A 17,216-nucleotide genomic window follows, 5' to 3' on the forward strand; every position below is an offset into this window, starting at 1 on the left:
ACTGGATGTTTTATTCACAGAGCAGTAGTGGAGAGCTATCCATTTATTAATTCAACAACAAACACATTAGCTAAGTGCCAATTTGGCATCAGGCATCATGCTAGGTGCTAGTGATAGGCAAATAAGTGAGACAAGGTACTTGAACTCCAGGAGCTCAATTTCTAGTGAGAGAGGCACAAAAAATATATATAATTATAACATAATTGGAAGTGTTATTAGTCAGAGACTTTAGAAAATAGTCCAGTTGACGTCTGTTTTTCTTTCTGGAATCCCTTCTTGGATTCTTTTCTGGGAGCACTGCTTTTTTTCTTACTCTAAAACAGATAAGGTCCTGATGACTGTTACTAATCATGGTACCCCACCCCCAGGTCTGAGCAGGTACCTTAACTCACTCTGAGTGAATCGCATCACCCAGTTCCTTCACCATGATGCACAGGCAAACTGAGCAGGCAAGCTTCCTTTAGGATTTTTATAGCTGGCGTGAGTTGGAAGGAGCTCTTTTTAAAATTTTTTTTAATATTTATTTTTTAGTTATAGGTGAACACAATGTCTTTATTTTACTTTATGTGGTGCTGAGGATCGAACCCAGTGCCTCATGCATGCCAGGCAAGCACTCTACCTCTGAGCCTCAACCCCAGCCCCGAAGGAGCTCGTTTTTACTCTCTGGTTTAAAGTATTCATGAATTCAAAGCTGGATAAGTCAATATCTGTAATTTCTGTCTGATAAAGATATTGTTTAAGGAAAAACCCCTGATTCAGTCTGAGGTCCTCATCACAGTCACCCTGAGATCCAACCACTGTGCAATTTGATGCCGTGAGTGAATATGTTCAGTTTATAGTTTAAGATGTTTGGGCTGGACTTCCAAGATTTGCAGCCCAAAGTCCTGACCAATCCAGGAGAATCATTCAGTGCCATAAATATACATACAGATCAAGAAGCTTTCAGTCTGCCTATATAGAGGGGTGTGAGAGGAGGTTTCAAGGAGGAGATGATGTCCAAACATGCTCAGAAGCTTGCTAGAGGAGCACAGGTTACAAAAGTCCATTGTTGAAGTGGGAAGAGGGTCCACAGTCCTCTGGAGTGATTAGATGTGGGTAGGGTGCTCAGGGACAAGAGTTGAAATCCTAAGTCCAAGATGCACTACGATAAGGAGTTTGAATATTTTTTAGTTCAAAGAAAATTATGAACCACTTTAATGCAGAAAAGTGGAATGATTAGATCATGATTTAGAAAGACCAACACAGTCAGGAATATGGGCCACATCAAATGCCAGGGCTGATCTGGCCAGTGGGACAGTAAAGAAGCTGTTGCCCAGGTTTAGGTGAGACATGATGAAAGTTCAAGCAAATTGAACCAAGTTTTTTCAAGTGACATGCATGTAGGACACTCTCAGCACTCCAGCTGGCCACCTAGATAGTGATCAAACTTCCTAGAGGGAATTTTAGAGGAACAATCAGGAAAGTTCTGCTGTGTAAGGTCACCACATAGAAAGCAATAGGATATTCAACTCCTCTAAACAGTAGTATTAATGACATCTGGTGCTTAGATAGCACTTATGGCTACCGTTCTGTGCAGACATTATGCAACTCATCCACTTAACAACCTTTCCAGGTCCCAGGAAACCTCCATGCAGATAGACCTTCCTTTCAGTTCCTTCAGGAAGATCGAAGTCTGAGAGCTGCCCTGCCTGGGCTTTTCCTGACACTTTCTCAGAATTACAACTGATTTTGCAGAATCTGTCTGTCAGAGCCTCATTTGGATATAGTTCTCCAAGGAGAAGGGTAGCTCCCCCACCCAATGTTCCATTATTTATTTAGTCATTTTTTTGGATATATTTTGACCAACAAACATGTGGTAGAAACTGAGCAGGACCCAATGGTCCTGCTATATTTGGTAACAAATAAAAAGACACTCTATGCACCTCTGTCCTTGCTAGAATTGCATCTAGGATTAACAGCAATGATGTTGATAAAAAATGGTGCTGATAATAAATAGCATTCTCTTACATTGTGATTATTTTGTACTAAAATCTGGTCTGAAGCCCATACAGCAGTGTCTTGATACAAGCTTGTTGAATATCTACGTACAATCTGCTGTGGAGTATCAGACTTCCCTTGCATGTATCCTAAGTATGTCAGTTCTCTATTCATGAGGGATTCTGGACCTGAGCCCACATTCACACCAGCTCTGCCTTTCATGTTTTAATGCTCAGATACATTTGCTTCTGTCTTTAAAACTTCAGCACACAGAAGCTTATCTCTTATGCCCCTATTAGGTAAAAGGGTCCAAACTCAAATGTCAGTCAGGTGATAGAAGTGTGTGAAGCAGCCCAGGATAAGAGGATACAACCGACAGAACAGTTAGCAAACTGGAGGGTCCAGGCATTGTCTAAAGGCTTCCGTAAGAATCACTAGTACAACAACATAAAGCTATTCTTGCTGAAGAGAATGCATTTGTATGCCAGGGTCAGCCATTGGTGCACGGCCACTTCCTTGATAAATGCTCATTTTGGGCCCTTCTTTATTTGTTTTTCCCAACCGCAGTGCAGAATGATGACTTGATTCTGTTACTCATTAAGAATTAATTTAAAAATATCACAAATGATATTTCCTTGTCAAGTTAGCATAGGTATGTGTAAAATAACAGTTATTATACATAAAAAATGCAGTAATCATTTTCAGCTTCCAACATGGATTCAGAGGGGAAGTTCTGCAGAACTCTTAACTTTGGAGATTAAATAAAACATGCTTGAGGAAAGAATTCAACCTGACATTTTAATTCAACCTGACAAAAAAGACTTGCTATGCTGAAGAGGTGTGCCAAGATTTTGTGATATGCAAGATAATAATAATAATAATCATGGCCACATATCCTATTTTATATATTATAGAGCATTTTGAGATGCATTTTCTCAGTGGATCCTCAAAATACCTCATTAAGTTATATCGATTCACCAGATGAAGATACTGAAGTTCAAAGACATTAAATGGATTTCTCAAAGCTGCTCTATTATGATGTGGGGTTCTGGCACTCAAGGGAGTTTTTTTAACTAAAAATTTGGTGACTCTATTATACTACCATCCCCAGACTATAAGATCCTGGAGCCAAAATGAATCCCCAAATGCTACCTTTCATATCTGTACTTAATTGGTGGTGAACTCTCTCAACACAAACCATGATTCATTCTTCTAGATTATGCTTGAGAAATAATGATAAAATGTGGTATGAAAAAGAAAAAAATTTGAAGACAGACAGAAATGAAATTGAATTCTACTTAATTTATAGTCTCTTGGTTTACTTATCTCAGGTAAGATCTATCATGACTACAGGTTTTGTTGAGGGGAGGGGAAAGAACAAAGAGATTATATTTGTAAATTACTCAGCTTACCACTAGATATCTAGTAGATTCTCTAAAACCAATAGCTAATTTTTACTACAAAATTTCTGATCTGTTTTTTCATTGATTTTTCTTTGGGACATGTAAATTTTAGAAGTTGCTTCTCTTTTATAGGATGCATAAACCATGATGCATATATGGTTCCACAGTCATTCTGACTTAGGATTCATTTATTCAATCATCAGTATTACTCCTCTTTGTGACATCATGAACAAGAGCAGCAGCCAGTATTTCTTTCTCTCTTAAGCTGTGCATGGCAACCTGAGCTAACCCGTTGACTGGAGGTAACCATGGGAACGGTTTTGGGGCCTACTGTGCTGAGAAGCTTGGAGGTCTGGGAGCTGTACATAGCTGATGACTGACAGGGGAGGCTGTGGGCCATAACCCCGGAAGCCATAAAATACATGTGTTCCCACCAGTTCAACAATCAGGCAAATTCTAAACACAGGTAGCATTTTTTCTGGCTTACTGCATTGTGGAAAACAGAGGCTCCTGCTGGGCTAATTCTACCTGAAAAGCAAGTGTTATTTTCAAAAGTGGAATGCTGATAAACGTAATTTTGCCTGGTTTTAAAAAAAAATTCACCATCCCTCTTTTCTTTCTTTACCAGTATTTGTAGTTTGAAAATGGCTTTACCTCACAAAAATGCTTATAAAAATATTCCTGTCCCACTTACTGAAAGATACTGTGAAAGATGATAGTGCTAATCATTCATTTTAGAATGGCTGAGTCAAATTTCCCCATAGACATGAGTGTCTTTCCAACTGTGACACCAGCTAATTAAATTCTGAAGGTAGCTAACAAAGAGTGTAGCCTACTTACCGAACTCACATTATATTTAGGTAGAACAGACCCTTGTGACCTTTTGTAAGCACTGACTTTTAACAACCCCCCACCTTTATTTTAAAGCAAACTTGAGCAAGAAGGAGGTTCTAGAACCATACAACATGCTGGGCCAAAGCTAGTTCAGAATGCCTACCCCAGTGTGCAGGTTATATTTACAGATAGAAAAAAGGAAGTGACATACAAAAACAACCTGTTTGGCTGCAGTTGGCATTTGCCTTAAATGGAAACAGTCTGATCAGCTTGCAGCCTGTGACTGGATAAAGCTCAACTTTTGTAATTGTCTGAGACTCAGTTACTTGATTACAAAAAACAAAACAAAAACAAAAACAAAAACAAACCCCAAACCCTTAGGTTAAGGTACCGTATTTCTACACATCAAGCAAGAGTACTGTTTGCATGTATGGAGGGTACTGTGGACCAAGCTTTATCACCCCAATATAGAGATAATCTGTGCCAAAATTATTTTGGTTCAACAAAATGCTTTTATAAAACACACATATTGGGCTGGGAGTGGTGGCCCATGCCTGAAATCCCAGCTGCTAAGGAAGCTGAGGCAGGAAGATCACTAGTTCAAAGCAAGCCTCAGCAAAAGTGAGGCACTGTCTTTAAATAAAATATAAAATAGGGCTGGGGATGTGTCTCAATGGTCTAGTGCCCCTGAGTTCAATCCCTGGTACCAAACAACAGCAAAAACACACATATTGGAAATCCAAAAGTACACTCCTTGGTACCATTGTCAACAGAAAAACAAAGTTTTGAAAAATATATATTTTTTTCCCTACTGGGGATTGAATCCAGAGCCTTGAGAATGCGAGGCAAGCACCACCAAGCTACATTCTGCATCCCCCCATTCTTTATGGGTGCATTATAATTATATGAAATAGTGGAATCCATTGTGAAATATTTATATAGGCATACAACATAATTTTAACACCCTTCTTTTTTGAGTTGTTAAGATCAGCAAAACAAAATTTGTCAGGCCTTTCAAGCATGTTGTTTCATGTGCCTTCTGCCATCACTAAGGTTTCACGGTTCTTCTGAAAAACTGATCCCTACACAAAAGATAAATTCAAGCCCAGAAGTTAAGGGAAATGAAATACAATACTTTGCTTTCCCTTTAGATCATTCTTAAAAATTGAGCGTCTATTGTATAATTTGGTGCTGAGAATACGATGATCAAGAAAAGAAATCTGATTCCCACCTTAGTGTTGTTTGGGTCTACAGCAGAGGAAAGGAAATGAATTATTTTAAACAACCAAATAATTACAAGTGGAAAAAGGATTGCCAAAGGGTATCTAGAGAAGGATCTAACCTAGATCAAGGACTATTGTAGCTGACACCTAAGGGCTAGTAGAGTTGGACTGATAATAAGTTGGAAGAAATAATAGGATCCATGACGACGAGAGCATTTGAAGACTGGGGGCTGGAAAAAGCACAAGATATTTGAGAAACACATACACACACACACACCTAAAACACCAAAATGGCCAAGAGTGAAGACTAGCTCATGGGAAACTCAGTAAACCCTTCTAAAGCAAGTTAAGGCTTAATGCTAAAGGCAACAGGAACCACTTAGGGGTTGTGAAGTAGGAGAGTGAAATGATCAGATTTGCATTCTGCAATACAAGCAAAAAGTTTATATTACCTGCCGGCTCCAGAATTTCTATTGAGGTAAACTTTTCTTGGAAAAGTACTTGGTAACTAACCATTTGAGATAGAAGGGGACACTGATGGTTTAAGTAGAAGAACCTAGGCAAACAAGCAAAACCAAAACACAAACAACCAAAATCGTATTCAAGTTACATTAAAAAAAAAAGAATGTCAAATTACATAAAAAATGGCTTTATTCCAGAAAGTATAGGGAAAGTGAAGAGGGAAAGGGATAGAAAATCATAGAGAGAAGAGCCAGCAAGATGGTATGATGCTGGGATGTAGCAGGGCAGTCAGCCAATGGAAATCTGCAGACAGCGAGGATGCCAAAGGGCATTTTCAAACTGGAAATGCCTAATGCTCCATTTGAAGTTAGCATTTTGAATAGTAAACACTTCTCCGTCTCCTTGAATCCCCATCTTTATTAAAGTCTGCTACACTCAGAAATGCTTTCTGTGAGTGGATGTTTGTGGCACTTGCTGGAGGGGCTGAGTTTCATACCAATATGTTAGGGCACAGGAGTAGCATCTGTCAAATTTGGCACCTGAGGGAAGAGGAATTTGTGAAAATATAAGTTTCTACCAAATTAGCAAAAAATCCCAAGGGGAATTTAAACTCCATCAAAGTTCAGTGGGACTTAAAGCCAGTTTTATTTAGTCTCAAGGACAGGAGAATTCTTCTGATAACAGTATAAACTGGTGGTTGAACACAGGCAGAAGTGTGATGGAAGCAGTTTAGGATAGATATCATGGTAGCAAGAATCAGAGTGGGCATATTACTTAGAACTTAGTGACTTGGGAGTGGGTCGGTTGTGGGCTGGTTGTGAAGTTGATTTATACACATGCTCATAACACACTTCACCATTATATATAGGAAAGACTAGAGGCGAGCAGATGAGCAGATGTTGGTAGGGAAGGAGGGAATTAATCCCATGTTCCTGAGATTCCAAAGCCTACACAGTGTGACAAGCATCATCAGTTCAGTTCAGTTTGTTATATAAGGAGTATGAGAGGCCTTTGGTATGCCAAGTACAGATGTCAAGTAGGAAAAGATATGTGCATCTTCAATTAGAAGAGAGGTATGCACCTAATATTTGGAAGTGATTGATTCCAAGATGGTAGCTGAAGTCATGGGAACCAAGAAGGTACCCCAGTGTGGTATGCAGGTGGAGCTTAATTTTATTAAGAGCCTACTTTATGTTAAGTACTTCTTGGGAAGTACTTTGCTTAATACTATTAACAATTCTCTGAAATACATCTTATTTGCACTTCCAAGATGCAGTAATTGAGCCTCAGAAAGATTACATAGCACATGTAAGTTCACCTAACTTTAAGGCAGTAGATATGAGAATTAATCCCATGTTCCTGAGATTCCAAAGCCTACACATTATCATTGACAGTGCACTCCCTGCACTTCAGTTTTGTGCCACAGACCATGTTTTATCTTAATCCTCTTCAGCCCTAAGACATGAATGTCACTTTAAGCCCACTCATCTTTTTACATGAGAAGTTCCAGAACATTTGGCTCTACAGGAAAGGGCATATATAGCTCCTTAAAGACAAAAGGAGCTAGATATGACTGTCATTTCCATCACCCACAGATCAAACCTCTCTGAGCCTTAGTTTCCTCATTTATAAAATGGAAAAGAATACCTAGCTTACTAAGATATCGTGAAATTAAAATTTAAAAATGTAATTAAGATGCTCACCATATTTTATGCATAAAATATGGTACTTAGTACTTAATTTTGATGGTTTGAAAGAGTGTAAATTACACATAATGAATCTTGCTAAGAAAGCTCTTGTTAGAGGCATTGCAAAGCTTTCTGAATAACATAAGGAAATCTAACAGACAATAAAGCACATTTAAGTTTTCACTAGCAAAAGAACACTTGACATCATAACTAAACCCTAAAATTGCAATCATAAAACTTTTTTAATACCTTTATTTATTCATTTATTTATTTGTTTGTTTTTATGTGGTGCTGAGGATCGAACCCAGGGCCTCACATGTGCTAGGGGAACACTCTACCGCTGAACTACAACCCCAGCCCCTCATAAAACTTTTTAATGTGCATTTTTCAAGAATATTGGTAGTTCAGATGTTACTTAAACTAGTGACAAACAAAATCAGATATATTGCTTCTAATTGCCCTATTAAAATGGCCTCTGAACAAGTCTCACTCTCTTCTTTTTCTCTTTTCTTCAAAATACTAGATCATGAAGTGTAACAGGATTATGAAGCAATAGGATCTTCATAAAACAATAGAATTATAAAAAGGAAAGAATTATGAAGAGTAATGAGTACAAATTTTTTTTATAAAAAATCAGTTGCGTGTAAGAGCATTAGCAAATTCTACAGCCTCTTTGAGACTCAGTTTTCTCATCTAGACAATGAAGTTAATACTTTTAAAAACTATACTATTAAGATGACCATTGCTGAGGTGTCAATGTGGTTTGTTCTCTCCAACACTCATGTTGAAATTTGATTGTGATTGTGGTGATTTGTAAGGTGGGGTCTTTTAGAGGTGATTGGATTTTTAAGAGGAATTAATGTCTTTTCATGAGAGTGAGTTCTTGCTCTCTTGGAACTGGAGTATGTACCACAAGAGCAGGTTGTTATAAACTGAGGCTGCTCTTGTGTTTTGTCTTTCACACATGCCCACTTGCCCCTGCCCTGCTTTTCCGCCATGCTTTTCCACATAACAAAAGAACCTTACCTGGGCTGGGGATATAGCTCAGTTGGTAGAGTGCCTGCCTCACATGCACAAAGCCCTGGGTTTAATCACCAGCACCACAAAAAATAAAAAAAATTAAAAAGAGAGAGGCTAGGGGGACCCTTACCGGATGTTGCCACCCAATCTTACAGCCTTCAGAACTATGAATTAAAGTAAACTTCTTTCCTTTGAAAATTAATAAGCCTTGGGTGTTTTGTCATAGTAACAGAAAACAGACTACTACACCTTTGTTGGATAATGTTTGTGAACTACCTAGCATTGTTGGATATATTCTAAGTGACAAAAAAAAAAAAATGGCCAGCTCATATCATGGGCATGTTCTGTACTTAAAAACTTGGGAAATTACTGAGCTTCTGATTTGTTACCAAATAAAAACTAAATTCTTTAGGTTGTCACTCAAAACTATTTACAATTTGTCCCAAATTTATCATTCTATCTTATCTGCCATTACTTCTCTAACACAAACTCCATATGCTCCATTGAACAGCCAAACTTGCTAGTCTCCATATGTCCCGGATGCTTCCCTGGCTCTACTTGTATATTTCTTTGGGCTGAAATATCCTTTCTCTCATTTAAAGCATCTGACACTCTATTCAAATACTATCTTCTTTAAGAAGTCTTTATGATACCCTAGGAAGAATCAGTCTCCTGTAATCGTACAGTCCTCTATGTAAATTTCTTTCAGGACACAGCACTCTGTATGTAGGATCTTAGAAAACTAGTAATAGGCAGATTGTTTTCATAGTGAGAGATAATTTAAAATGTCTCTACCAAAATCCTTCTATCCTCAAGTTAGGTATTTATAGCATCTCTTTAAAAACCAGTATATAAGGAGGAAATATGTTCAGATTTTTCATATAAAACAGAAGAAAACTAGAACACTTTTCACATTCATCTTCATTTCACTGTTAACTTTAAAGTGTCATCAATGCATGAGTAATACGTTCAGCCAGAATTGATGCTATTTTGAATTACAAGAAGATGGGAGCAACAATCTGATATTTATGTTTTATAAATGAAGCTCACAAATATCTTTGTCTTTAGCAACAGCTGTAAAAAGACAGTATGCAGTTTACTGCACCAAGTGAAAGGTTTCCATTCTTTGGAAGGCTGGGCATTTATATAAATCATGCTTTAGTATTTAGTGTTGAGGAAATATCCTTACTCTTACTTAATACTGAACTTGTTAATTGGCAGTTCACAATGAAATCTTATCTTACAATGCACATTTTAAAAGGTGAGAAAGAGAAATTTTGAATCAATGAAATAATTAAAAAATAGTTTTGCCATTAGAAAGATTTGATGTTATGGAATCTAATGGCAATGCTGAACTTTCTCATAGGATTTTTTTAACCAAAATATTCAGATTGAACTACAGATTGGACTGTAGGACTTCTTTCATTTTATAACTTTGAAGAGTTATGGATTAATAAATCTGTTTCCCCATATTTCTCTATTATTTCAAAGGCTCTGTTTTAAAGACAGATGTCCTTGGTGGCTGACACAAGTACATGATGCAGATTTACAATAATCTACACTGTTTAGGTTAAACAAGATATCTTTATTTATGAAGCTTTTATTCAATTTATAAAAAGACTTAATATAGTTATTCTATACTTCCCAGGGGCTGGGTGTGAGATCCGCAAGATTTTTAAAACCAGTGTCGGGCTGGATTTGTGGCTCAGTGGTAGAGCTCTTACCTGGCATGCATGAGGCACTGGGTTTGATCCTCAGCATCCCATAAAAAATAAATAAAATAAAGATATAAAAAACAAAACAAAACAAAACACCAAAGTTGATGTGCTTGAGCTTCTGCTTATAAGCCTTTCCTCTCTTGACTATCCTGAAATATAATACTTTTAATGCGTATTAATTTTCCATTTGTTAACTACTTTATTTATATTTCTTCTTTTCCTGTATAATCTTCTCTCTTCCTCTGTGTGTGTTTTGTACCATGTTCAGTAAGTGCTGTATATAAATGCCCTGGAAGATTTTAGCCTCCTAAGGTAGAAAATCAGATCTCATTATCTATCACTGAATGTACTACAGTACTTTGCTACTGGGAACTTAATATCTGTAAAATTAAATCCATCTACTCTACATTTATTGAGTCCTTAATCATATTTTCTTACTGTGACTATCCAGCCTATTCCTCGTGTGTCAGAGTATTTATTATTATAGCTGAATTTCAGGAATAGTAAGGCCAAATCATATCATTTTATTACAGAAAGGAAAGAATACTTGGCCAAACAGAGATGGTAAGAAACAGGCATGGAAATAACTGCAGAGGAAGAGGGAATCAGATGAAGAGGAAACACTGAAGAAATACAAAGAAAGAATAGGTGGAGAGGTGGGAGACAATTTTAAAAGCTGTAAATTAAGAATAAAAGTAATGATGAACAAAAAGCAGTGACAACATCAGACTATTTTGTAGGTTTGTTGGTTATGACTCCTATGTGTGTTATTATTTACTAACCAACAGAGAAAAAAAATCAAGATAATGCTGATTGATATCTCACTTGTTTCTTTGTCCACTATCCACCTTTCTTTCTCCTCCTGTGACTTAGCTATAATTTGTCTCTGATTCTCAGAGAATGTATTCTTAAAACTCATAGATAAGCCATTAATAAATCATATGTTGCTAAGGGAACTAACAGCAATTTAATTGTGTGACTGCCCACACAGTGGCCATCCATTCAGTTGGCCATGATGGTGCCATGAGATTCAAATATTGGATGGGAGATTGGACTGTAGGACTTCTTTCATTTTATAACTTTGAAGAGTCATGAATTAATAAAAGCTGAATCTATGAGTAATTTCTATTACAAGATGCATGCCAGATTTCCTTTTAAGCCATAGGTATCCAAGACCTGTTTTCTTCAAAACAGCAATTTCTCCTAAGTTTTTTCCATTCACTTAAGGTTTAAGGAAACAAATCATGGACTATTTGCTGGCAGGATTTCACAATACTTTATGATAACTCAATATAATATTTTCCAAATATATTGGTAGATAATTTATAATAAATATGATTAATTATATACAGTCATATAACACAGTATGATTCACTGTTTCATTTAATATGAAATATCATTAACCTGATGCATTTGTTTAGTTGATTAATGTGTCTACTTTTTTTTGTGTACTCTATTTAATATTCAAAGTGTTAAAGGGATTTTAGTTATCAGGTAATTATAATTAAGCCCATACTGACCGCTATAATTAAAGAGAGAAAAGAATGATAATAATTGTAATAGCTAGCATATATTAAATGCCTAATATATGCCAAAGATTGTTGTAGGTATTTTAGATGAATTATGCCTCTTCCTTAAAGCAATATTTGGGGCTTAATATTATTATTATCTTATCAGTAACTGGGAAGTAGAAAAGGAATTCAAATAGAAGTAATTCAAGCGATAATTTAAAGTGCTTACTTTGTGTAATTTACAAGAGCAAGACCACGAGCAAAAGAGACTCATCTCAGCCCCTCACAAAGACTAATTCTAAATAAGTATTTGCGGTAATAAGCATCAGTACCAGAAAACTGTGGTAGCAATAGTGCTTTTAGCAGTGATGGGGAAGCTGACACCTGAAAGATGAACATGACTCAGCTCAGTTAAAAAAAAAAAAAGTGGTGTGTGAGGAGACCTCAGAAGGGGAGTGTAGAGTAGCAGTGTGCTCGGGGACAGAGGAGGAGCACAGTGCCTTTGGGGTATAGGAAGGGTCTTGAAGGACATGTTTAGATGTTTGGGCATTATGTTGGGGCTGTTAACATGTTCTACACACGAGATGGACATGATCAGCTTTCTTTTGAAAACAAAGAACCATGTGGTAGTGTGGATCCTGAATTGGGGAAAGTAGAAGACCAAGAAACAGAAAACATGAGACCATTTAGCAGGTTGTAAGATCACTGAAGCAAGACTGATGAGGACCAGGAAACAGAAGTGGAAAAGGAGACAAGGATAGTGAGAGATCTAGTAAAGAAGTGTTAATAGAGCCCCATCAGGTGTTTAGAGTGCAAAAAGTCCTTGGAAATCATGTTATTGAAACTTCCTACTTCAGGAAAGGAAGTCCAAGGCCCAGAGGAGGGAAAAATCCTTCCTGTTTAAAGGTATCTTAGAGTGAGACTTCCTTAAATGTTAAGTCTTGAATTCAGTCCAGTGGTATTTCCTTTATAATGTTTCAAATTCCCAAACCTATCAAATCAATTTATTATTTTTCCTTTTCACTGTCAGAAATAAGTCTTACTCAGTTGAGCCTTTTGTGCATGCTATAAAATTACAAGGCAAACTAGGTACTTGGATGAGCAGTTGGAATTGTGAGGCTATTATTACAAGTAGGTGATTGTTTTCCAAGAGGCAATGAAAAATAGGTAGCTATACATGAATAGTAGAGGACTTCAGTACTCCCTTTCAATAATGGCAGGCCACCCAGACAAAAAAATCATTAAGAAAACAGTGGACCAGAACAAGACTCTAGACCAAATGGACCTAGCAGATAAGTACAAAACATTTTACCCAATAGCAGCAGAATATATATATATCTGCCATACTGACAGATGTGAGGTGATACGGAGACCAATAAACGTTTGATGAGTTCCTATTGTACAAGGCCTTTCTATAAGTGTAGGTAGGTAATGAAGTATTCTATTCCTATTATGTTTCCTTCATAATCAATGCTCTTTGCTAGAGGTTGATTGTGGGGGATGTGGGTTGTTGAGTGGATAGAATAGGGAACAAGGCAAAGTTATAGTGCTGAGCAGATTCTTTTAAAAAAGATTCCATAGGCAGAGTTTTACCATTAGAAAAAAATATTTTAAAAAAACCCACCATAGTCAAGTTACATTGGGACATGCAAAGCAGAGGCACTGTATGGTATATAGTGTTTGGCATTTCAATATCTTTTAGGCTAAGGAAACAAAACATATTGCTGTATTTCAAAGAAATTCTGTATTGCCATAGTATTGATATAAATTTGTCACTCTATTGTTATAGTCACCACAGGTAAAGACAGTTTGGGAGTTTTGAAAAGTCAAATCACTCTATCTCAAAGACAACTAAGGCAATTTTCATTTGTTTCTGCTAGGCACTCAGCTGGAATTATATTTCAAAGTAAAATAAATATTTCTTGAGAAGGCTGAAATGAAATCTACAATTACTCTCCTAAAGGTGGAATCCTTTTGAAATGAACCTGATATAAGATATTGAACCATTATTCTATAGAGAACAAAACGATTAGTTTCAAAAGAACCAGCAATTCAATATACTTGTAATTGTTCATTTTGTTTGAAGGCAATAAGATGAAACCTGCTTATCCAGACGGCAAACTTGGTTCTTTATTTTTATTTATTTTTTGCTTATTGGTGGAGAGTAGTAGTTATGAGGCGTATGCCTGTGACAAATTTAAAAATCTACTTTTGGATACATCCATCAGACTTGCCCAGAAATTCATTGTCATTAAGTTCAGTAATTCCTTACAGCATGGAGTGTTTTCTTATTCCTAGCTCTGATTTTATGTCAGTGTTGTCATGCTTATCAAAACTGTCTTCATCTTGATTAAATAAGATCAGTGAAGGTGAGTGACAAAACAGTTAAACTCATAGGTGAAAGAGCATTTAAAGTCAAGGTGACAAATTTCTGCTGAATTTGATGTCTTGTTTTTGACCCACATTTCTTCGTCTTCCTATTCTCTGCAAATGGTCTGGAATTGAACAATAAGAACCTGCTGTGGTCTTTTGCCCCCTCAGATTTACTTAAGTACAATATGGGAGCTGAATATTCATTCTTTTGTGACATTTACACTTTCTACTGTCTTTTCCCTGTGAAATTTATCAACAAAGACAAAATCATGGCCATTATTGTTATGCTATTTCAGTTATCATAATACTTATATGGTAAGAACAAATGATCAAGTCATAGGGCTGATTCTAAAATTCTGTTATTTCCTGGCAGCCCTGTGATGAGGCCTTGATGATTCATATGCTGGATATAGGCACCAATAAGCAAAATAATAAGGGAGTCACTGGAAGGTGGGTGAGATCACTGTGTACCAACATGCAGGGAAGAGGGGGTGAAATGATGTGAAGTAATTATCTCAAACACAAGTCATGTGGGCTTTCAGCAGGTGTTACTTTCTTTTTCTGTTTTTCTTTATTCTGGCTTGTGATGATAAGAAAAAGAGAAGTACAAAATGGCCTGCTCTTTCCAACCTTACCTAAGATAGTGCTTTCCTTAAACACTCCCAGCTGGCACAATGAGATGGATCTGGGTACTGTTTGAAGGTGTATCTTCCTACTTTCCTTTCAGTACCTGGGTGGATAAGGGAGGACTGAATGATCCTCCCTCTACTGTAGTTGCTATATCAGATGCAGCTCTGTGTCCATTTTGGGGAATGTTATGGAGTCAGGAAAGTCAAAGATCAAGACTTCATCGGATTCAGTGACTAATGAGGGCCCATTTGATTCCCCTATGGCCATTGTCTCAGGGTGGAAGGGGAAAGGGGTCTCTCCAGAGCCTCTTTCATAAAGACATGAGTCCCATTTATGACTACTCCAGTCTAATGACCCATTCACCTCTGGAACATTCCACCTCCAAATACTATCACACTAGGGTTAGGATTCAACATATGAATTTGCAGGAGACACATTGTTTATTACATCAGAGGTGAAAAGTAAGTATATTAATTGAAGGTTAGAATTTAAAATCAACTTTTCAGATTATGTTATACCTGTATTAATAGAAAAATAAAAAAATAAAATGGGGCTTAAATTTGGTATGTCTGCCTTATTGTAATTTTTCATAAATTTATTTTTGATGAAAGTATTGTATTACAATAGAATGGGAGGGAAAAATCTTGGTCCTTTACCACAGATAATTTGAAAAGTATAACCAACATGGCTGGTGTGTCTATAACCTCTTGGCCTAGAAATCATAGCCTGAGCCAATGATTGGTTGATAGGAATGTTTTCAAAAATGTAGCAAGTAAAATTTGGAGGAGGGTGTGCTAGTATTTGGAGAAATGTGCTCTGCTATCCATGGTACTTAACCATCTTTCTCACTGGGGCCTGATCACTTCTACTAATATTAGAACACTGGTTGCTCTAAATCAACCTTTTTCAGAATTTCTGAATCCAAACAGAGAAGAAACAGTTGTGAGATGGAAGTGGAGAATACAAGGAAAGAAAGAAATTTATATAAGTAAAGAGGCATTATATGGAGAGATTGCTAAGAAGAAAAAAAGATGTATTGCTAATTAATGTACTAAGAAACTACAGCCAACTATAATCAGAATGCCAAAAGAACAATGAATTGGCTTTCCATGAAATGCAAAGCAACATCAGTGTCAACATTAATAAATGCTTTACAAAAGAATTATAAAATGCTAACCAAGCAGAGATCTCATGACTGATATGTAATGTCAGCTCAGCTATACAAAAATTTTTACTATTTTTCTTTGCTTTAGTTTTCAAATTTTTGAGTTTTATGACACTTTTCCAAGTAACATAAAATCATGAATTTTGAATCATTACTTAAACAAATAAATTTCACATACTTTTAAAAAACCTTTCTTATTTTATAATTACTTATTTTATAATTACTTTCTTATTTTATAATTACTCTTACTCTACTAATGGGCAAGTCTGTTACCCCATCTCAGCCTCCTGTCCACATTTTATGTTTATGAGAGATGTTCCATACATGATAGTGACTAAATAAGTTGGACAAACCTCCTCTTATTATAGCAGTGCAATCAGAGAGAAAAGAGGGACAATGACATCTTCAGGAAATACACCAACAGAAACACCTTGTGAAGAGGGGGAGGAGCTGAGCTATGTCTTATGGTAGAGCTGTTACTGCTTCTTTGCAGCAACATCCATTATTTTAAAATTGTCTAACTGTATATGAATCTTGCAAACAAATGTATAAAATCATGGTGGATACACTATAATTTATTTCATTAAGCCATTTTTGCTTATTTAAGTTGTTTCACATTTTCACTCTTATAAATTGGTACTATACTGAACATTCCTATAACTAAATATTTTTACGTACTAGTTCTTTGTAGTTTTCAAACATTTCACAAACATTCACTTCAAAAATTGTATTAGCTGTTGGAAAAATTCAATCACATTTGATCAGCTTGTCAAAAGTGCTACTATGAAATAAGTGATGTTTAAGATGGCCCGTGATTTATTAAACATGATTATACCTACAAAAATTGGAAAAAAGTTATATATATATATATATTACTTTTTAAGTCATCTGACTCAGATAGGTCTTCAGATACTTGGAAAATGCATTAATTTTTCCCCATTTCCAAGAAATACTACATTTACTGCTTCACAACTCAAGAGCAAATAAAGCACTTCTTCAGTATCTTTATACTTATCTATATGGGAGACATTTAACCAAAATGAATTTACTTTGTTGGTTGTGGATCATACTCAAAGTGCTGAATATAGACCTATATGTATTTTGAAAATTTGATTTTAAATTAAAAGTTAGCATTTGAACTTAAGATATTGCATCTGGGTCTGCATTTGCTTTCAACTAATAAAGTGATTGTTTAAAAATTGTTTGAAATCT

At 36.2% G+C, this 17,216-nt stretch overlaps 1 protein-coding gene across 1 annotated transcript in view; it reads right to left on the bottom strand.

Moving 5' to 3' along the window:
* Positions 1 to 2,199, bottom strand: part of LOC139705088 (receptor-type tyrosine-protein phosphatase O-like) — a 55,648-nt gene extending 53,449 nt beyond the window's left edge. The window contains exon 1 of the mRNA XM_071609293.1: positions 2,008 to 2,199. Within this exon, the coding sequence (XP_071465394.1) occupies positions 2,008 to 2,199 (192 nt within the window). The remainder of the gene's footprint in view (positions 1 to 2,007) is intronic.
* Positions 2,200 to 17,216: the final 15,017 nt, after the last annotated feature.

The sequence above is a fragment of the Marmota flaviventris genome, chromosome 3 (assembly GCF_047511675.1).
Source record: "Marmota flaviventris isolate mMarFla1 chromosome 3, mMarFla1.hap1, whole genome shotgun sequence".
Taxonomy (NCBI): Eukaryota; Metazoa; Chordata; class Mammalia; order Rodentia; family Sciuridae; genus Marmota; species Marmota flaviventris.